The sequence below is a fragment of the Haliotis rubra genome, unplaced genomic scaffold, assembly GCF_003918875.1.
Source record: "Haliotis rubra isolate DU_JTF1 unplaced genomic scaffold, ASM391887v1 Scf234, whole genome shotgun sequence".
NCBI classification, from domain to species: Eukaryota; Metazoa; Mollusca; class Gastropoda; order Lepetellida; family Haliotidae; genus Haliotis; species Haliotis rubra.
The window spans coordinates 555,298-578,895 of record NW_025766381.1 but is presented as its reverse complement, the minus strand read 5'-3'; the positions used below and the strand labels follow the sequence as shown (position 1 = coordinate 578,895).

The 23,598-nt window shown below is 40.7% G+C and overlaps 1 protein-coding gene across 2 annotated transcripts in view; it reads right to left on the bottom strand.

Moving 5' to 3' along the window:
* Positions 1 to 23,598, bottom strand: part of LOC124278263 (solute carrier family 22 member 6-B-like) — a 39,081-nt gene that overhangs the window by 6,993 nt on the left and 8,490 nt on the right. The window contains exons 1-5 of one of the 2 annotated variants that reach the window (XM_046713980.1): positions 18,504 to 18,616; positions 11,762 to 12,177; positions 6,517 to 6,747; positions 2,484 to 2,680; positions 1,171 to 1,404 (exon numbers count right to left, since the gene is read on the bottom strand). In XM_046713980.1, the coding sequence (XP_046569936.1) occupies positions 1,171 to 1,404; positions 2,484 to 2,680; positions 6,517 to 6,747; positions 11,762 to 11,926 (827 nt within the window). In that variant the 5' untranslated portion in view covers positions 11,927 to 12,177; positions 18,504 to 18,616. Of the gene's footprint in view, positions 1 to 1,170; positions 1,405 to 2,483; positions 2,681 to 6,516; positions 6,748 to 11,761; positions 12,178 to 18,503; positions 18,617 to 23,598 lie in introns of those variants that run through there. The other variant, XM_046713981.1, reaches the window with a different exon arrangement.

The window sequence follows — 23,598 nt, the reverse complement described above, 5'->3', positions numbered from 1 at the left end:
AAATGGGCTATAGATCGCCAACAACTGAAGGTAGATCACCATACTAGGAGCGGAGGACACCAGAAATGGGCTTCACACACATTGTACCAATGTGGGGATTCAAACCTGGGTATTCGGCGTGACAGGCGAATGCTTTAATCACCAGGCTACCCCACCGCCCCTTGTTTCAAATGAAAATAGCATGCCATAAATTTCACTTAGAGGATTTGTGTGAGAAAGTCTCAAAGTGATGGGACCTGTGAAGATCCGGGTTAGAATTGGTCTTCAGTAACCCATGCTTGTCGTAAGAGGTGACTAACGGGATTGGGTGATCAGGCTTGTTGACTTGGTTGATGTCATCGTATCCCAAATGCACATGATGTTGATCACTGGATTGTCTGGCCCAGACTCGATTATTACAGACAGCCGCCATGTAGCTGAAATATTGCTGAGTGTTATGTCACTCACTCACTCACTCACTCAAGTGATGGAGGTCTCAGACACTTACCAGTTTGAGGAAACACATGTATGGTGGTGTTAGCATCATAACTGAGACAAATTTGGGATAAAAATCTTCAGAATGTGGCAGTCAAGGGGGGCAACTCTGCACATTACTGAAGAGTTGTAAAGACAAGTGACTGCACAGGTACACCATATTGCGTTCATTTTGTGAAAACATTAATTATGGCCAAATATATATCATTCATACTTTTGTGTTCAAAGAAAGATTTCACGAATGTATGTCTATGGTATAAAAATAATCAGTCATTTCATTGCCTATTGCTTGATCAGAATTCTAGAGAGAGTGAGTGAGTATGGTTTTGCGCTGCTTTCAGCAAAATTCCAGCAATATCACAGCGGGGGACACCAGAAATGTCCTTCACACATTGTACTCATGTAGGGCATGAAACCCGGGTCTTCAGCATGACAAGTGAACTCATTAACCACTAGGCTACCACACTGCCCCTCAGCATCAGAATTGATATCAACTTCTGGTTTATTGCTTAGACCCTAAACCATTCTTAATTGATATCAAGTTCTTGTTTATTGCTTAGACCATGTTTCCATGTTTATTCTTCTATTGTTATCAAGTTAAAACTGTTGACTACAACCGGGTGATCATCTCATATACTTCATCATTTGATTGCAAGCAAATTCATCTTCAGATAAAGAGGGACAAGCAATACCTACCATTGATAGAACAGAATTAGACTTCTTTTTCTCAGCTGAGGAGTTTTCAGGAGAGTAAGGAATGTATATTTCTGGGTTTGAGTCTCCTGCATGCCCTCTGCGATGGCCCTCACAGACATCCAACTCTCGGTGGGGAATTCCTTCTTGTTGAACTTGGCCACCTTCTCCACCTGCTTCTCAGCGGCATCTAGTTTCCCGTACATCACCATCCAGCGGAGAGACTCAGGCATTATACTGAAAGTGTTGTCAGGCGGAACTCAATACTTGCAGAGTTAGTTTGAACTAAACAAGGAACTAAACCTGATAATTTGTTTAACTGTGAACAACTACTGACGATTTACAAAGTATTAAACTTGAGTTAGTGAATTTAGTGTTATGCCGCACTCAGCAATATTCCAGCTATATGGCGGTGGTCTGTAAATATTCGAGTCTGGACGAGACAATCCAGTGATCAACATCATGACCATCGATCTGCGCAATTGGGAACCGATGACATGTATCAACCAAGTCAGTGAGCCTGACCACCCGATCCCGTTAGTTGCCTCTTACGACAAGCATGGGTTACTGAAGGTTCATTCCAACCCGGACCTTCACGGGTGAATTAAACTTGAGAAATTGTTATACTGTGAACACTATGGACAATTAACAAAGAACTAAACCAAACACCTGGTATGCTCCCAGATGGGACTCCATCCAACAAAAGTACTAGAAACCCGGTTCTCATAAATTCCCCTAGTGGCAAAATATCGCAACATGAATTATCTCGCTTCTGTCTATCCAATCAGAACATGTGCTACATCAGCTTAAATCCATCTTGACAAATACAAGCAAATGTGGGGCCACAAATATCCCTCCTTTGCCGGGCACTAGTGTTGATGAGACACACAAGACATCTAATGGCTAGCTTGTCCGTTGTCAACGAGGGCGATGGAGACGCCATTGATCCGCTATTACAAGACTGAGTTCTCTCTTGAAGAAAGGTTTGTGCATCACGCAGGTTCTAGTTTTCACGAAGGATATTACAGAGATTACCGGATATTACTGAGGCTTTGCAAACGATCACTTTGGAAACAACATAGCTGCTTGCCAAACTAAATCTGATTGCAACCAATCACGAATCCTGAACACTCGCACCATGAAAGGGTCGTATTAGAACAGAGGTTCATAGGAAGATATGATTTAAGTAACCTCTGTGGGAAGAGAATAGAGTAACCATTGTCTGTAATCAAACTCCTTCACTTTTGAATTAACAAAAGGATCCTGCCATTTTTAATGCCTGTTAGTACTTTCACCACATATAATTTTAGACTCACCATATATAGAATACAGCCAGGACACTCGGCAAACAGATTGCAAGCTGTATGTATCGCCAGTCACGGATAAGAAAGGCAATCACTGCTAGGGCCATGACGCTTGCACCCCAAAAACATTCAATGATACCACCAGCTATTGGGCGGTAGGCTGGTAGAAACAACTCAGCTACCAACACATAGCTGGATATCTGAAGACCCTGGAACGCAAGGTACACAAAGTGAGTGAGTGAGTGAACACATAGCTGGATATCTGCAGACCCTGGAACACAAGGAGAGAGAGGGTGAGTCAGTCAGTTACCACATAACTGGATATATGCAGACCCTGGAACACAAGCACACAGAGTGAGTGAGTGAGTGAGTTAACACATAGCTGGATATCTGCAGACCCTGGAACACAAGGAGAGAGAGGGTGAGTCAGTCAGTTACCACATAACTGGATATATGCAGACCCTGGAACACAAGGAGAGAGAGGGTGAGTCAGTCAGTTACCACATAACTGGATATATGCAGACCCTGGAACACAAGGAGAGAGAGGGTGAGTCAGTCAGTTACCACATAACTGGATATATGCAGTCCCTGGAACACAAGCACACAGAGTGAGTGAGTGAGTGAGTTAACACATAGCTGGATATCTGCAGACCCTGGAACACAAGGAGAGAGAGGGTGAGTCAGTCAGTTACCACATAACTGGATATATGCAGACCCTGGAACACAAGCACACAGAGTGAGTGAGTGAGTGAGTTAACACATAGCTGGATATATGCAGACCCTGGAACACAAGGAGAGAGAGGGTGAGTCAGTCAGTTACCACATAACTGGATATATGCAGACCCTGGAACACAAGGAGAGAGAGGGTGAGTCAGTCAGTTACCACATAACTGGATATATGCAGACCCTGGAACACAAGGAGAGAGAGGGTGAGTCAGTCAGTTACCACATAACTGGATATATGCAGTCCCTGGAACACAAGCACACAGAGTGAGTGAGTGAGTGAGTTAACACATAGCTGGATATCTGCAGACCCTGGAACACAAGGAGAGAGAGGGTGAGTCAGTCAGTTACCACATAACTGGATATATGCAGACCCTGGAACACAAGCACACAGAGTGAGTGAGTGAGTGAGTTACCACATAACTGGATATATGCAGACCCTGGAACACAAGCACACAGAGTGAGTGAGTGAGTGAGTTAACACATAGCTGGATATCTGCAGACCCTGGAACACAAGGAGAGAGAGGGTGAGTCAGTCAGTTACCACATAACTGGATATATGCAGACCCTGGAACACAAGCACACAGAGTGAGTGAGTGAGTGAGTTAACACATAGCTGGATATCTGCAGACCCTGGAACACAAGGAGAGAGAGGGTGAGTCAGTCAGTTACCACATAACTGGATATATGCAGACCCTGGAACACAAGGAGAGAGAGGGTGAGTCAGTCAGTTACCACATAACTGGATATATGCAGACCCTGGAACACAAGGAGAGAGAGGGTGAGTCAGTCAGTTACCACATAACTGGATATATGCAGTCCCTGGAACACAAGCACACAGAGTGAGTGAGTGAGTGAGTTAACACATAGCTGGATATCTGCAGACCCTGGAACACAAGGAGAGAGGGTGAGTCAGTCCAGTTACCACATAACTGGATATATGCAGACCCTGGAACACAAAGAGAGAGGGTGAGTCAGTCAGTTACCACATAACTGGATATATGCAGACCCTGGAACACAAGGAGAGAGGGTGAGTCAGTCAGTTACCACATAACTGGATATATGCAGACCCTGGAACACAAGGAGAGAGAGGGTGAGTCAGTCAGTTACCACATAACTGGATATATGCAGACCCTGGAACACAAGCACACAGAGTGAGTGAGTGAGTGAGTTACCACATAACTGGATATATGCAGACCCTGGAACACAAGCACACAGAGTGAGTGGGAGGAGTGAGTTAACACATAGCTGGATATCTGCAGACCCTGGAACACAAGGAGAGAGAGTGAGTCAGTCAGTTACCACATAACTGGATATATGCAGACCCTGGAACACAAGCACACAGAGTGAGTGAGTGAGTGAGTTAACACATAGCTGGATATCTGCAGACCCTGGAACACAAGGAGAGAGAGGGTGAGTCAGTCAGTTACCACATAACTGGATATATGCAGACCCTGGAACACAAGCACACAGAGTGAGTGAGTGAGTGAGTTAACACATAGCTGGATATCTGCAGACCCTGGAACACAAGGAGAGAGGGTGAGTCAGTCAGTTACCACATAACTGGATATATGCAGACCCTGGAACACAAGCACACAGAGTGAGTGAGTGAGTGAGTTAACACATAGCTGGATATCTGCAGACCCTGGAACACAAGGAGAGAGAGGGTGAGTCAGTCAGTTACCACATAACTGGATATATGCAGACCCTGGAACACAAGCACACAGAGTGAGTGAGTGAGTGAGTTAACACATAGCTGGATATCTGCAGACCCTGGAACACAAGGAGAGAGAGAGGGTGAGTCAGTCAGTTACCACATAACTGGATATATGCAGACCCTGGAACACAAGCACACAGAGTGAGTGAGTCAGTCAGTTACCACATAACTGGATATATGCAGACCCTGGAACACAAGCACACAGAGTGAGTGAGTGAGTGAGTTAACACATAGCTGGATATCTGCAGACCCTGGAACACAAGGAGAGAGGGTGAGTCAGTCAGTTACCACATAACTGGATATATGCAGACCCTGGAACACAAGCACACAGAGTGAGTGAGTGAGTGAGTTAACACATAGCTGGATATCTGCAGACCCTGGAACACAAGGAGAGAGAGAGGGTGAGTCAGTCAGTTACCACATAACTGGATATATGCAGACCCTGGAACACAAGGAGACAGAGCGAGTGAGTGAGTGAGTTAACCCATAGCTGGATATCTGCAGACCCTGGAACACAAGGAGAGAGAGGGTGAGTCAGTCAGTTACCACATAACTGGGTATATGCAGACCCTGGAACACAAGCACACAGAGTGAGTGAGTGAGTGAGTTAACACATAACTGGATATATGCAGACCCTGGAACACAAGGAGAGAGAGGGTGAGTCAGTCAGTTACCACATAACTGGATATATGCAGACCCTGGAACACAAGCACACAGAGTGAGTGAGTGAGTGAGTTAACACATAGCTGGATATCTGCAGACCCTGGAACACAAGGAGAGAGAGAGGGTGAGTCAGTCAGTTACCACATAACTGGATATATGCAGACCCTGGAACACAAGGAGACAGAGTGAGTGAGTGAGTGAGTTAACCCATAGCTGGATATCTGCAGACCCTGGAACACAAGGAGAGAGAGGGTGAGTCAGTCAGTTACCACATAACTGGTTATATGCAGACCCTGGAACACAAGGAGACATAGGGTGAGTGAGTGAGTTAACACATAACTGGATATCTGCAGACCCTGGAACACAAATTCACAGAGTGAGTGAGTGAGTGAGTTTATCACATATGGAGATATCTGCAGACCCTGGAACATAGGGATACAGATAGTGAGTAAGTGAGTTTAACACATAGGTAGATATCTACATACCCTGGAACACAAGAATGCACCAAGTGAGTGAGTGAGTGAGTGAGTTAACACATAGCTGGATATCTGCAGACCCAGGAACATAGGGATACAGAGGCCGAGTGAGTGAGTTTAATACATAGGTAGATATCTACATACCCTGGAACACAAGAATGCACACAGTGAGTGAGTGAGTTAAAACATTGCTGGATATCTGCATACCCTGAAACACAAGGATACAAAGGATGAGTGAGTGGGAGAGTGAGTTTGACACACAGCTGATCATCTGCATTCCAGGGAACACAACGATACAAAGAGTGAATGAGGGTTTTACACATAACTCGATAAAGTAAGAAAAACAAAATAAGTGAATCACTGGATTTGCTGGATATAACTGTAAATTATGTTTGATATATTTAAGATATTGATGATGATTGTGATTGTCACCATTGAGTCACATGCTGTCTGTTCCCCCACTTACCTGCAGAAACACGCCTTCAATGAACCTGAGCACCACAAACCAGGTGTAAGATGGCACGAAGAAGATACCGACACCGAGAACCACCGGCACAAACAGCGTGACAAGCATGACGGGACGTCGACCAAACTTGTCCGAGAGGTATCCAAATAACAGACCACCAACCATCACACCACAGAAGTAAATTGTCGTCGCTAGTGGTCGCAGGTAACTGTTGTCGCACACAAGATCCCACTGGTCAAAGGAGATAATTCATGTTAATAATAGCAAACATTCATGAACTCGATTTGATCTGCTCTAAAGTGAGTGAATGAGTTTAGTTTTACACCGCACTCAGCAATATTCCAGCTATATGGCGGAGGTCTGTAAATAATCAAGTCTGGGCCAGACAATCCAGTGATCAACAGCATGAGCACCGATCTGCGCAATTGGGAACCGATGACATGTGTCAACCAAACCAGTGAGCCTGATCCCGTTAGTTGCCTCTTACGACAAGCATGGGTTACCGAACATCAATTCTAACCCGGACCTTCACCTAGCTCCAAAAAGTGTCTCCTGAAAAACTTGTAGACTGAGAGAGAGAGAGAGAGAGAGAGCTATTATGTACATTTAAATATTAATAGTGAGTGAGTTTCGCTTTACGCCGCACTCAGCAATATTACAACTATATGGCAGAAGTCTGTAAATAATCGAGTCTGGACCAGACAATCCAGTGATCAACAGCATGAGCATCGATCTGCGCAATTGGGAACCGATGACATGCGTCAACCAAGTCAGCGAGCCTGACCACTCGATCCCGTTAGTTGCCTCTTGCCACGACAAGCATAGGTTTATGAAGGTTCATTCATTCACTCTGCTCTAAAGTGATAAGCACACACGGCGGTGTGTTTGTTGCTTTAAGCCTCACTCAGAAATCAGCTACAACAAGAAGGTACTGTTTGTTTATATTTGTTTGGTTTTGAACGCTGCACACTGCAATATTCCAGCCAGTTATATGGTTTGTAAATAATCAAGACCAAACAATCCAGTGATCAACAGCATGAGCATCAATTTACGCTATTGGGATACAATATGTCAACCAAGTCAGCCAGCCTGGCCACCCAATCCCATTAGTCGCCTCTTACGACAAACATGGGTTACTGAAGACCAATTCTAACCTGGATCTTCACCGATCTTACTGCAAAATGAGGTACCTCTAATGACTGTTTTCAGTTTAGTAATATGTATGTGTTTGTTTAATACGCCACATTCCACAACAACAGGACAGGTAATTCCGCCTACACAATATAATCCAGTTATAGACAGAATTTGCCTGTATCTAACATTCAAAGAGCTATAGAATTTCACTGATCATCAAATTTCAGTTTGACGGATGGTTTAAATAGTCAGAATATTGACTTACAGAAAAGCTAAGCATGGCATCTTATTTTTCATATCATAATTTAGGCCAGACCAATTTATTTCTTGTTTTACGGATTTTTGTCCTCAGAAAACCTAAAGGCAGGAGTCTCAAAGTATTTTAGTTTTGGCAATTTATGAAGTGCATATGGGGCAAACAACATTCTAAAAACAATTTTCTTGTAAGTTTACATTTTTGGCCCATAAAAACATAAGGATTTTATTTTGTTAGCGGGGAAAATTCATTTATATTTTTTTTCTTATTCTTGAAAAAATACAACAGGCGGATCCGTAAAACAAGAAATAAAATTGGTCTGGCCTTAAAGTAAAAAATAAGTCCTTTGTAGTGTATCATTTTAATACAATAATGAACAGCCATCAAACACTGTAATTCAAATTCTGAGCAGCTCAGTACCATAGGAAACCCTGTTAGGAGCTAAAATATATGACAGTGTCATACCACAGATTTCATTGGCCAGATCGTAATATATATTGATCCAGTCAGGAACAGGATTGCATTGATTTGTTGTAATGGTTCTAACACCATTTTGTTCAGGCTACAAGTGAATCTATTACAGCACTGCCTGCATCTACTGACAATGAAATAACTACAGAAGTGAGAGCATATCCAAAATTCTGTCTTAGCTGATGAAAGCACTGATATGTGTGAGAACAAAAGATAAGTTACTTACACTCAATTTATCGACCCAGTCAGTATGCAACCTCGAACCAACATTACCTAACAAATACTGAAAAGACACATGTTCAGTTCAAAATGAAAGAACCGTGAAGATCCGGGGTAGAATAGGTCTTCAGCAACCCATACTTGCCACAAAAGGCGACTATGCTTGTCGTAAGAGGCGACTAACGGGATCGGGTGGTCGGGCTCGCTGACTTGGTTGACACGTCATCGGTTCCCAATTGCGCAGATCGATACTCAGGCTGTTGATCACAGGATTGTCTGGTCCAGACTCAATTATTTACAGACCGCCGCCATATAGCTGGAATATTGCTGAGAGTGGCGTAAAACTAAACTCACTCACTCATTCAAAATGAAAATATATTGGCCACCCACTGGAAACTGAATTATGGCAGTCCAAACAGTCTTGCTTATTTGTTAATTTGACTCATTATCAGCCATTCACTTATTACATTTCTTGGTTCATAGTGAATTACCTTATATACATTTTTTTCTGTCAAAGCTCTGCGTAACATAATAACATAAATGTATGTTTTTCCTAACTGTGACAATAGAATAATTATATTACAAAACAATAACCTAGATTACCTGAACAATATGACACATTATCAACGCAGTGAACATACATTTTGATGATCCAGTTAAACTTAAAACTTCAACTTATAAAATCACAACAATTTTAAGTACTAAGAGTAACTTAAATGTTCATCACTTTCCACCTGTATTTCCAATTTTTAATGTGGAAAACCACTTGGCCAGTAACAAAGTGCTATGGTTTACCATCCTTGCCGACTGCATGATCTAAGTGTTTACAAATTGGGCAGCATATATAATTTGGCACCAATCACATTTCAGCTATGAATCGGGGCTGTGGGGTAGTCTAGTGGTTAAAGCGTTGGCTCGTCACGCCGAAGACCCGGGTTCGAATCCCCACATGGGTACAATGTGTGAAGCCCATTTCTGGTGTCCCCCGCCGTGATATTGCTGGAATATTGCTAAAAGCGGCGTAAAACCAAACTCAGTCAGTCAGCTATGAATCATATTTCTGGGCGGCCCAATTTGAGCAATACTGCATGCACACCTCTTTTCATGTGGGTTGGGATTGCTTGGGCTGGGATTTTCCAATTTCAGGGGTCTTTTTGTTTGATCATTTTGAACATTTTCAGTGACATCATTATTCTTATTTTTCATAGAAGCTGGCTGACAAAGCATAATGTGGTTCCGTTCTGTGACACTGATATGATTTAACAGACACTATCTTCTGGTAACTCAGAAAATATGTTATCCAAAATGAGACTTACTGTCATGCAGTTTGGCATTCAAAACAGCCGTGTCCATGTTAAACTGTGAGATTGAGTGACACCAATAAATAGTTTGAGGGAGTAAAAAATAGGTTTTGAATGGTTGATTGGTCAAAATACTGACATTTGCCAAAAAATAAAATGTGGTGGGTATTATTTATATAATTTAGGCATGCCGCCATGACCGTGATACAGCACACAAATTAAGCACTATTTCGATCTCAACATATATTTATTACACATATGGTGAACCATAACCTGTGTCATATATATCATAAGTGCACATATCACTTTTGCCTAGTAACCATTGTTTCTGTATTTCATAGTCTGTGACGTCATTAAACAATTTAACGTGACGTCTATGAAGAGGGCCGTCACACTTGCTTACCATGTTGTACTGCACAATATGCATGAATAAAATGGATAATAAAGAAATTGTTACACTCGTGCAAGTGTGTCATATGAACTCATACAAAATTATGTATTTATACAAAATTTTACACTTGTTTCATTTAAGTCGTATGACACACTTGCCTGTCGGTTGCCTGTCGGTTTATATTATCTTGTTCCAGCTCCAGCAAATGGACTTATAATTACCAATAGCCATAAAATTTTAGAATCATTAATGCAGGGTTCAATTTAGTGTGAATAAATTATCATGCAAACACAATACATGAATGTTTGGTAACACATACAAATATTTATTCACGAATACCATGGTCTTTTGACAGCAGTTGATTTATTATTATCTTCAAAAACAAACAATAAAAAACCATCACAACATTGGTGCTAATATTATTATCTAATGTTTGGGTTCGCAGTATCTTTAGGGACCTCATCAAACTCACACAAGGCAGAGCCATGACTGCATGGCTTGTATACTCAACCAAATTAGAAACTTGACACTTGTTCCGGAGTCTGACATTATAGTGAGTGAGTGAGTTTGGTTTCATGTCAGTAAACGATCATGTTCAAACAGCCAACATGTCGTTACTGTGTGTACGGCACAACAAAACACTGAAAACAATTAGCCCCCTAACAATTATTACCAACTATTTGGGTGCCAAGTTTCAAGTTTTTTTGAGGATGTTAATTCATTTTTTTATTCCTTGTTTTGTTTAATAGTATACGAGTTCAAGTGAAAAACAAACTTGCTGAAAAAAAATCAATACATCCAAATAATGAATTGAACTCATAAAGGGATATGGTTTTATTCACGGAGTAATAGCCAGTGCTAAAACCCCCCAGTTAGTGATTATGTACACCTTAATGCCTGTATTTTGCGTTACAAGCCACTGTCTACGGAACATGCTCATCTGCAGTTTCCATTCTGAATATTTCTCACCCATGATTTTCAAACTTCAGATGTTTTTTCTAGTTGTGAAAATTCAATATCTATTTCAACAGTGATCTAGATTAATATAGATTAATATAGTAATGTGATACACTTTATGAAGAATTTATGTATGAAAAATTCAACGGCCGTCATTTTAAATCATCATGTTCCAGCTGCAGCTTCACATGAAACATTATCAGTGACTGAAAATGTCCTGACTGGTTATTTAATAGGGATCATGTGATGCTGGAAACACCATACTGGACTTAATTTTCAAATGTAAACACTTCCAAACACAATTTTCATCCTGAATACTATTTTAAAAGTTCTGTAAAATTCTGTTGGCACCTAGAGGGTCGGTGGGGTAGCCTAGTAGTTAAAGCCGTCGCTCGTCATGCCAAAGACCCGGATTTGATTCTCCACATGGGTACAATGTGTGAAGCCCATTTATGGTTTCTCTCACTGTGATATTGCTGGAATATTGCGTAAAGCGGTAAAACCACGCACACTTACCTCTGTGACAATGTTGGTCTCGCGATCCTCCGTCACATACGTCCAGTCTCCCGCGCCGCAGGTCAGGGTAATGTTGTCATTGTTGTCCAGAAATATCGTGGTTCGACACTGCCCAGTCGTCCTCCCCGACAACAGTGAAGTTCTGGTCTCCTTGTGTGTAGACATTGCTCCCACGCAAAGGGTCACACGAGTGTGGGGTTCTCGCCCCGAAAAAGGCCATTATTACGTGATTGAAAACTAGTGGAGAGTAGTTTAGGCACAGAAGTATGAAAATGATGACTTGGAAACGGCCTGGGCTGCCGAGCTTCCCTATCAGTTCATCCATTTTCAGCGATAAACCGGAAACCTTGTCTTTGCTAGAAGGTTGATACTTTTCCTGTGACCCCATGATGGGTTTCGTCCAAGACTGTTAATGTCTGAAAATTAAACAAAACAATTTTGCCACATTAACTATAGTACAGTTACATAGTATAGTTATAAAACATAGTTACATTGAGTGAGTGAGTTTAGTTTTACGCCGCACTCAGCAATATTCCAGCTATATGGCGGTGGTCTGTAAATAATCGAGTCTGGACCAGACAATCCAGTGATCAACAGCATGAACATCGATCTGTGCAAATGGGAACCGATGACATGTGTCAACCAAGACAGCGAGCCTGACCACCCGATCCCGTTAGTCACCTCTTACGACAAGCATAGTCGCCTTTTGTGGCAAGCATGGGTTGCTGAAGACCTATTCTACCCCGGATCTTCACGGGTCCATAGTTACAGAGTATAGGTAATAAAATATAGTTCCTGAGCATAGTTATAAAATATAGTTACAGAAGAAAGTTACATGGCAAAGTTACAGAGTAAAGGTATAGGTATAGAGTATAGTGACCCGTGAAGATCCAGGTTAGAATTGGTCTTCCATAACCCATGCTTGTCATAAGAGGCGACTAACAGGATCTGGTGGTATCCCAATTGCGTAGATTGAAGCTGATACTGTTGATCATTGGATTGTCTGGTCCAGACTTGATTATTTTTAGACTGCTGCCATATAGCTGGAATATTGCTAAGTGCAGCATTAAACAACTACCAAACCAAACCTATAGCGTATAGTTATAGTTACACTAGAGTATTGTTAAAAATATTGTTACTTAGTGTTAGGAATTGGTGAAAATCTCATAATTGATGATTGGTTCATTACAACCGATCAATCATCGAAAATAATTGGTTAGCATCATTTATCAAATGGTTATGTTTCCTGGTTATGTTTGTTACGGTACAAAAACCAAAGAAAAAACATGTAGTTCTTATGAGTCTTTTTGCAAATTGCACAAAATGCATGTGCAAATTTAAAATCTTTAAAGGATGACTAGTATGTTAGGAACATAAATTTCCTGGAGTCTTTAAGAAAAATTCAATCCTGACTTGGAATGAGCTTGTAGTGTTTATGAAATATAACAGACAAAACCAACCTTGTGAAAAATATTGTTAATGCAAACAAGTGTTCCAGAATTGTTTGTGTTCGATTATGAGAAAACATTGCGTGGTCGTTTAGTCATTGCGACCAATCTTCAATTATTTCAATTAATCGGACCACCACTAATAGTTACAGAGTAGAGTTACAGACTATAGGTACAGAGTATAGTCATAGAGTACAGTTATAGTTACAGAGTACATTCATAGTCATAGGGATTAGCTAGTACACAGCATAGTCATACACCATATAGTAATAGTTACAGGGCCTAGTTACCGAGTATGGTTACAGAGTATAGTTATAGTAATGTCATGTCAGTCTCTATATAATCGGGGTGGTGGGGTAGCCTGGAGGTTAAAGCGCCCACTCGTCACGCCGAAGACCCCGGTTCGAATCCCCACATGGGCACAATGGCGTGAAGCCCATTTCTGGTGTCCCCCGCCGTGATATTGCTGGAATATTGCTAAAAGCGGCGTAAAACCATACTCACTCACTCACTCTATATAATCAACTTTGCGAAAGGGGAAGAATGTTGGAATATATCACCTATACTAAGTCAAGGAGGCAGCCTGAGGGGTCTGGTCAGACTCGGTGATTTGGTTAATTTGGTGTCTTCATAATATCAATCACTGGTTTTCCATGTCCAAATTTCATAATTTACAGGCCACAGTCATTCAGATGGATAACTGCACTGAACAACAGACAAATATAAATGACGAAACCCTTTTCACATCCACAAGAAAATATCTCTGCCAAGAGCAGATTGTTTGAATCATAAAACATAAACAAATAAAAGGATTTGGAATTATTATTTAAGTCGAGCACCAGCATTTTCATCAATGCTCCCAAATTAAAACTGCTTTTTACACTACACACAATACACTGAACTGGAAGATCAGAAATGGTCACCAGACATAATATTCAGATAGCATCTTCCTAATGAGTGCATTTATTCACTGGGAACATGGCAGACTGGTTCCACCTCTTTTTACTCTCTTAATCAAGAAACCTACAGCGTGATGACAACAGTATTCGCGACTTTTCAAAATGGCGAAAGTAAACACAAGACCGTATGATAACTTAAAGAGCAATATTTCAAAAAAAGAATTATGTCATAGCTCAGTACTTAGTCAAGTTCCCCTTGGAGCATATGCAGGCCATAATCCGATCTTGGAATTGATTCATATAAGTTTCTAACACAGTGTAGTGTGATATTTGTCCAGACATCGTGGACGGCATCATACAGTTCGTCAGTGGTCAGGACAGTTTGTGATCGTCGCTGTAGTGTTCTTTTGATGTGTAGCCATACATTTTCAATAATATTGAGATCGGGAGACTGTGCAAGCCAAGTCATGCAATTTACAGCATTGTCACGCCAACAATATTCCTGAATAATTCGTGCCCTATGCACTGGGGCATTGTCATCTTGAAACCGATATGGTTTGTTGTTGAAGTGCTGAGCTATAACGGGCCAGAGGTTGTCTTCAAGTATTTCACGATACTTGACAGCATTAATATTACCATTAACACGACACAAGCTGCCAACACCGTACCAAGTTAAAGAACCCCAGATCATAACTGATAACCTGGCCTGTTTCGAGTGAATCATGCATTCGGGACGATAGGCTTCATGCGCACTTCTCCAAACGAAAACTCTTCCATTCTGACCAATAACTACCTGTGATTCATCACTGACTATCACCTGTTTCCACTGATTTTGTACTGTCCAAATTCTCCTTTCCAAACACCAGTGAAGTCGTTTCCTTCTGTTCACTTCCTTCACAACAAGGCACTTTCTAATAACCAGACGAAAAACACCATTCCGATGCAAAACTCTTTGAATTGTTCTACTGTTTACTTGTTGATGTTGACCAACATTATAATCATGGGTAATATCTCTTAGAATGTTAAATCTATTCTTGCCAAACACACCGCGGACAGGTACTCCTCAATGTCAGAAGTTTTCTTTCCATTCCATTTCAAAACATGTTCTGATGTTGACTTTGAATACTCACGATTTCTTTCTCAGACAACCTACCACTTCGTCTATCAGCTGTTTTCAACATTACCAAGATTCAAATATTTTATTTTAATTAATGGTTGATGACAACAGATGGCGAATCAGTATCTGTCACTGCAGAGAATGCTTTGTGTTCATCACAGGACGAAGCGGACACTAGAATCATTCTTCACGTTTTGCATGTTGATGCTCAGCTTCCTTCTGCTGCACAAGTTGTGATATGATCAGCTGATACAGATGTGTTGATTCTGCTTCTGAAGGTCGTTCAAAAGGTGAAAACTTCTGTTCTAATTGACACAGGCACTAGTGACAAACGAAGATTTCTGGATGTACAAAGTATCATCAATCTGTGCAATGTCCAGCCAGCCCATCATGCATTTACAGGACATGATACCACCAGTGCCTTTGTCAGATGCGGCAAAGTTCTCCCCATTGAGCTTCTCGAATCTCACCCTGAATTTGTGAATGCTTTTTCCAAGATAAGACTTTCTGATGACATAGTTACAGACTTGTTGACTCCTCTGTCCAAGTCACACATAATGTAAATGAGGCTCGCTACCAAATCTCTGTGAAGAAGTTAAAACCCAAAGGATGACAGACTATGACAAGTTATGATGGTGTAGAGATGAGACTCCTTTCACCTTGCAGAGACTCCCTATACACGCACATACAGCGTGTGAATCACCAGGCCTTGATCTGGGTCAATGCTGACAAGAATCACCCCAGTGTTGCTCACCCTGTGGGCAATAAGTGACTGAAAGACGGAGTAAATGCTCTGAAATGTCAATGGACCATAGGCAACATCCTTCCACAAGAGTTGACTGCCATAATATCCAGCAAGAACTTAGATTTGAGTTGAATGGAGGATTCAGACGAAGTTGAGATTGAGAGTCTTCTGGACACAATCTATGGTGATTCGGCATAAAGGTACATAAATATAAGTAAAGGTAACTCAATGTTATAAAAAGCCAAATGAGAATAAACCATCATGTTTTAAGTATAGCTGTGACATTAATTTTGATCATTTTAGAGCAAGTGAAGAAATAATACGTTCTTAAACCAACTGCCAACTAGACAGTGTAGAAAAACAGCTTTCTAATTTGATTTCCCCCTTAGACACAATGCATTTTTCAAATTTAAAGTCTTCCTGTGCCTCTAACTAAATAATAAACGTTAGATATTTTCATTTTTCCTGACAAAGGGCAGTTATTAGAATGTATTTTGTGAAAAAAAAAAAAACAACTCAATTTTCCAATCTTCTATCCCCTGCCCCCCTCTTGGGGGTTCACGGCATGAAAAATCCCCCGCACTCAGACTACAATAAACCATCTCAAAGTCTTTTCATGCTTTAAGTATAGCTGTAACATTAATTTTGATTATTTTAGAGCTATTGAAACAAGAATACCTTCTTAAAACAATTGCCAACTAGAAAGGGTAGAAAAACAGCTATAAAGTTTGATTTTCCCTTAGACGCAATGCATTTTTCAAAGTAAATGTGTTCCTGTACCTGTAACTAATCAATAAACCTTAAATATTTTTAGTTCCTGATAGAAAGCAGTTATTAGAATGTATTTTGTGATAAGCAAAAACTAATTTTCCCCAATTTTTCCCACCCTGACCCCCTTTGGGGTGTCACCTATATCAGTCCATGGACTAGGTGGGGAACACAATTAAATGCAATTCAGACATAATCTCACGTAAACGAATGTCAAACAGTCGTGATCGTGTAACTAACCATGTTTTCATGCGATGCTGATGGTAAAGATTAATCGCTCACAAGTCATACATAGGAGACATTAAAAACCCTCCGTATGAATGAATTAAAGTAGGTCATTCCCATTTGTAAATTTTGAATGCAGCCATAAAACACGTTTGCACTCCCCAGGAAGTATGTTGAATGTTCTGATTAACAACTTTGAAAATCCCATCTGGACATCTGAAAGATTTATGCCATATAATTTTGACAAACCTCTAACAATAATTTAATGCATCAGAAATTAAATGCATTTAGGGACCGTTCATAATTTAAGGCTAGTGGGAATGATGATGATTTTTATGGAGAAGCATGTGCAATTTGAATGACCCCCTACATTATATGTACAAAGTATAACTTTTAAGCATAAATTGTTAATCTTAACATGCACAAAATTGCTCTCTCCCCAAGTTCATGTGCACAAAATTGCTGATCCCCCTACCTCCTCAGGACAAAATAGGCCCCCATCCCTTAAAATCATCATCACCCCAAGCCATCAATTTTGAACGTGCCCTCATTGACAAGATTACAAAAGATGAAAGCACGTACTCCAAGCAGGTGTTATTGGTAATTGGAGGTGAATGTGTTGTTTAGTTGACTGTGTTGTCAAAGGAAGACTGAAGTAGCGTATTTTTCTAATCGGATTATCGAGGCAAATTAAATAGGCATAGATTGGTAACAAGCTAAAATCGTCCGGGAGGCGAGACATCCGGATTATCGGGGTCCGGACTAACGGGGCTTCACTGTATTATTTTTATAACGCCGGCGTATGTCTCAGTGATATGTAAATTACTTAATGAGATTTGGCATGAGGGGAACTCTCCACAGAGGGCTATTGACAATGTGTGATGAAGGAAACAGAATGTGTGGGGATATTCATGTGATCTATTACTGCCTGGTATGACAGTCTGGATGGGAATGAAAAGGTAATCTGTTTGCTCTGACTTGCTGCGAAAATAGCTGCATTATGAAAATATCGCAAGTGTGTGTCACTCCCAGTTACACATTCAGAGTTCAAAAGGTACTGTCCTGCTTGCAAAACTTTCTGGATTTGCAGCATTCCAGTGTGGACAGACACATCTTCACCTTTTGGTTAAAATTGGTCTTCAGCAACCCATGCTTGTTGTAAGAGGCAACTTACGGGATCGGGTGGCCACGCTCAGCAATTTCCAGCTATATGGCGGCGGTCTGTAAATAATCGAGTCTGAACTCAACAGCAGGAGCATCGATCTATGCAATATGATGACATGTGTCAACCAAGTCAGCGAGTCTGACCACCCTTTCGTCACCTCTTACAACAAGCTTGGGATCTTCATGGGTTCACTCCTACATTGTGTGTTGAGTAATCCGGGTGACCTTTTTGTACCTTGAACATGTTAGGTGTGGGCATATCATAGTGCAAAAAACATCAAAAATCACATATGATGATCAAATGAGTCCTTGCCCTTCACTCAGAAGTGCACAAACCAACACTGAACAAACAATAAAACAAAATGTACACACTTACATCAAGAAAAGGTTGTCTCCCTGCAAGGGACCGTGGCTACATGTGAACCTGACATGGGGTCACGCTCACTGACCCATATCAAACAACAACACACTTGCATTCCCCTCAACAGCCTCTTGTTGGCTCACACTCGCATACAGTGTACATGTTGTAGGGTAGACTAACTCTTAGTCTCTGAAAATATTATTTCGCTCAAAACAAATAATATAATTTTAATTAAAAAGGAGCTTCACTGAGCGGGGAGTTTCAATTTAACCTGAGGAAAATATAGACTTGTTTAATTTTAGGCTTTTGCATGGTAGAAACTCCTAGAAAGGGCTGAAAAAAAGGAAAAATAACTTGGCTGAGGGACTGTGAGACAGGCTAGTTATATACAGGAGTGGTGACCTTGATTTAAAGTGTTGAGAATGTGACTGTGAAAGGCAGAAGAAGGGCAAGGGAAGGGTGTATGGACGACACAGCTGAAGTCCAACCTCCAGGTTTTACAGATCTAGAGGCAAGCATGCACTCAGCGGCAACCAAAAAAATCAAAAGATGTTCTCTTTGGTAATGAGGGAAGTTTATTGCTAAAACAAGGTAAGCAGAATGACTGAACAACTGAAAGTCTTTATATCTATAAACATCTGGTAGTTAAATGGCTGTCAGCAAATGCACAATCAATTATCATACACCTTCATCACAGTTATTTCCGTGACGATATCGTAATAAAGGAAACTGAGGGATACATTTTCGGACATAGTAAACTCAGTGAGTGACTGAGTTTAGTTTCAAGCCGCACTCAGCAATATTCTAGCTACTAGTATATGGGGGTAGTCTGTGAATAATTGAACAGCATTAGAGTATCGATCTACGCAATTGGGATACGATGACGTGTGTCAACCAAGTCAGCGAGCTTGACCACCCGATCCCGTTGTCGCCTCTTATGATAAGCATGAGTTACTGAAGATCGATTCTTACCTGGATTTTGACAGGTTTATTAAACTAAGAGTAATGTTTATAAGTCTGGGGCCTCATTCCACATAACAACATTAGGGCAAAAGTGATCATAAGTTCTGAGATTTTAACATAAGGCCTCTGAGTTGAGGTCGACATACCATTTCACGGAACAAATTCAGCTTAAATTAACATTAAGTTACAATCAAAACATGAGGTTGATCCAAGAAAACATTAACTAAGCCTGAAATGTGTATTTATTCAATGTATATTTTTGTAAATAATAAAGTATATTCAAAATGCTTAATATTCTTCATAGAAACACTATTTGAACACAGTTGAATTCAATTTTCTCCATAATAAATAGATCTGAATGCTATTTTCATGTATTGGCCAAATAACATGCTTATAGTATGACCAGAAATTATTGAGAATATTAGGAATATGTTTAATTGGATTTCTAGTATAAACAACCTTGACCAGCTATCAAGTGCTTGGTTTCATTCAAGAGAGACAAATCCGTTAATCCTTTTTCATTAGTTTGTGAAGAGTTATCCCCCTTTGTTTACTTGCTAGCAGACGACATTTTCCATGATACTCAGTATGGATATGTAGAGAAGAGGAAGTTGATTTTAGAGTATTATAACATGGACATCAGATCAGCTAAAGTGATTTCATGTAGAACAGGCATCCTTTTGTCCACTGTTTATCATGTTTTGAAAAATATTGCAAATGGATATGGCATTGAGGACCAGGGAGGTGCAGGTAGGCCCAGAAAATTGACTGTCGGTGACAGGAGGCGGCTTGGTATTCTTGTTTCTAAAAACAAACGAAGGAGTTTACAAAACTTAAGGCTGGATTGATAGAGGAACTGTGGCTGTCTGTAAGGAGACAATTAGAACTGAGCTGCATGCAATGGGTTGGCAGAAAAGTTGAGGAATTCCATCACCGATCATGAAACCTGAGCAAAAGGAGTGAAGGTTAAACTGGTGCTTACAGCATAGAAATTTTAACTGGGACAATGTGATTTTCTCAGATGAAAGTTCTGTGTGACTGTTTCCTAATACAGTGAAATTCTGGACCAAACAAACTGAAAAACCTTTGTATCAGACCGAAATTTAACGTGTGGGGTGGCATATCTGTGTTAGGGGCAACGCCCCTCTGTGTATTTGAAGGGAATATGAACAGTGAGCAGTACACAGATATTCTTGAGGGACATTTACTTCCATCTGCTCACGTGTTCTATGGAAATTTTATGATTTTCCAGCAGGACGACCCAAAACATCGTTCTAAGCATTCACAGGCCTGGTTTCGGACCCAAAATATGACATTATTAGATTGGCCAAGCTATAGCCCTGACCTAAATCCAATAGAAAATGTTTGGGGACTTATGAAGGAAAGTGTCAATAAGAAAAATCTGACAAATCTTGCTGAAATGAAAGAAGAGGTGGTCAGATATTGGGACAGCATGGACCATGACTTTCTAACTTCTTTGATCAGTAGTATGCCCCGCCGCATTGAAGCCTGCATTGCTGCCCATGGTGACTTGACAAAATACTAACTGTTCACCTGTCTTTGAATCTGGAGTTATGTTCTGCTAATATTCACACTTAATACGTGAGTAATGAGTTAGAAAAAAAAAATTACAATCTTAAATTCTCAATAATTTCTGGTTGTACTGTATCTCGCTGAATGACACAAAGAAAGTGATGGAATATCAGTTATGAATGATTTTGTAATAATTTGTTTAATGTAAATGTCATTTTGTGTAATATCAGCAAATACTGGTATACTCCGTAAATACTACTTACAAGATAACAGTATGTATGTCCACTAATTTTTCATCCCCACCCGGAAAAATCATAGACCTGTGAAGATCCGGGTTAGAATTGGGTCTTCAGCAACCCATGCTTGTCATAAAAGGTGACTAATGGGTTCGGGTGGTCAGGCTCACTTGGCTGACACATGTCATCGGTTCCCAACTGCATAGATCAATGTTAATGCTGTTGAACACTGGATTGTCTGTCTCAGACTCAATTATTCACCGTCACCGCTAGCAGGGAATATTGCTGAGTGGGGCATTAAACAACAAACCAACCAACCAAACACACAGTCATAATACCAGAGGCATGTGCATTCACAAAACTAGCCAAGCAATGAGTGAATTTAGTTTTACGCAACTTTTAGCAATATTCCAGCAATATCTAACTGTGGTGGATGTTATAGCGTCTAATTCAGGACAGCCATCGTCCAAATATTTTTAAAGACCAAAAACTATGTAGCCAAGCCATGTGTGACCTAATTGTAATTATTCAATCTGCAATCTTAATCCTTATCACTACGGCAGTGTACATTGTCTTGTCAGCCACCCTGTACCACTCATTCTCTTCCCACAGAGGTTTCTTGTCATATCTTCCTACTAACCTCTGTTCTAATACGGCCCTTTCATGGCGCGAGTGTTCAGGATTCGTGATTGGTTGCAATCAGATTTAGTTGTGCAATCAGTGACGTTGTTTCAAAAGTGATCATTCGCAAGGCCTCGGGAATTTCCGTATGCTTCGGGAAAACTAGAACATCTTTCCCTGCGCGATGTGCAAACGTTTCTTCTAGACAGAACTCAGTCATGTAATGCCGGATCAATGGTGTCTCCATCGCCCTCGTTGACAACAAACAAGCTTGCCATTAAATGTCTTGTGTGTCACATCAACACAAGTCCCCGGCAGAGAAGAGGGATATTTGTGGCCCCATTTTTACTTGCATTAGTCAAGTTGGATCTAAGTCGATGTAACATGTGTTCTGATTGGATAGAAAAAAGGGAGATAATTCGTGTTGCGACTTTTTGCCGCAAGGGGATTTTACGAGAACCGGGAAATATGGCCGTATTAAAACAGAGGTTCGCAGGAAGATATGACAAGTAACCTCTGTGGGAAGAGAATGTGTACCACACTGTCACTGTCATTAATTACCGTAAATGACATTTATTGCCTTAATTGGTCATCCCCCTTGTGGCCATGTCTGCCATCACATCACCTGGTCAAGGAAGTGCTATTGTATCTCTATCTGTCCATAGACTGTCTGTGCAGAGACGACCGCAAGCAGTTATCGACGTGTAGACGTGTCGACAAGGGAACTAGCACGGAATTAAGATGAAGTGTACGCTGACAAAGATGAAGGAATATGTTGTGTTCAAAACTTGACATAAAGATTAAACAAGTATACATGAATGAGATGAGCGGAGTTCCAGCTCAACCCCAGGCGTTTCCTACGAGTGGCATTATCCAGCTCGCAGTCGTTCCTACACAGACAGTCAGAATACTGGATTCCTTGACAATATAGATATGAGCATATATATACAGTAAGCACAGTTTTTGACTACCGCAGTGTACATTTTCTTGTCAGCCACCTTGAAATTAAGGTCAAGGTCACCAAACTTACACTGGCCTTTCTTATACTGTGATGAACCTAGGTACAAAATATGAAAAAAATCTAGCCAATGGTTCTTAAGATATTCCAATTCGTACTTACGGATGGACGGATGGATAGACGAACGTACGCACGCACGGACGGAGCCTAATACTATATCCCCCACCGCGCATTTAGCGCGAAGCGGGGGATATAGTATTAGGCTCCATCCGATAAAAATAACTTGAATGAGTGAGTATGGTTTAACGCCACTTTTAGCAATATTCCAGCAATATCATGGCGGGGGGACACCTGAGGAATTGGCTTCACACATTGTACCCATGTGGGGAATCAAACCCAGGTCTTCTGTGTGACAAGCGAACGCTTTAACCACTAGGCTACCCCACCGGCCCTAAAATATACACTGTATGCATTTGGTGTCCTGCAACTATGAAATTCTGCATAGATCAAAAACAATATCACATGGTTCAAGCCAATTAAGTCAAAAATTTTGAATGATCCTTCCAAAGTTTTCATATTTTCATAACCCACCCTGAGAGGGCAAAAACACAAATTAATATATTTCACTGAAAAATGTCCATTTATTCTTGATTCTTCCCTAATATATGCATGATTTCATATGGCCCCCACTAGAGACTGTTAATATTTTGTCTGACTCTTCCACCCCCTATAATCAGAGACGGGAAGGAATACCGTTGGTTCTGTTTTTTAAAATGTTATTATCATGATTATGTTCTTC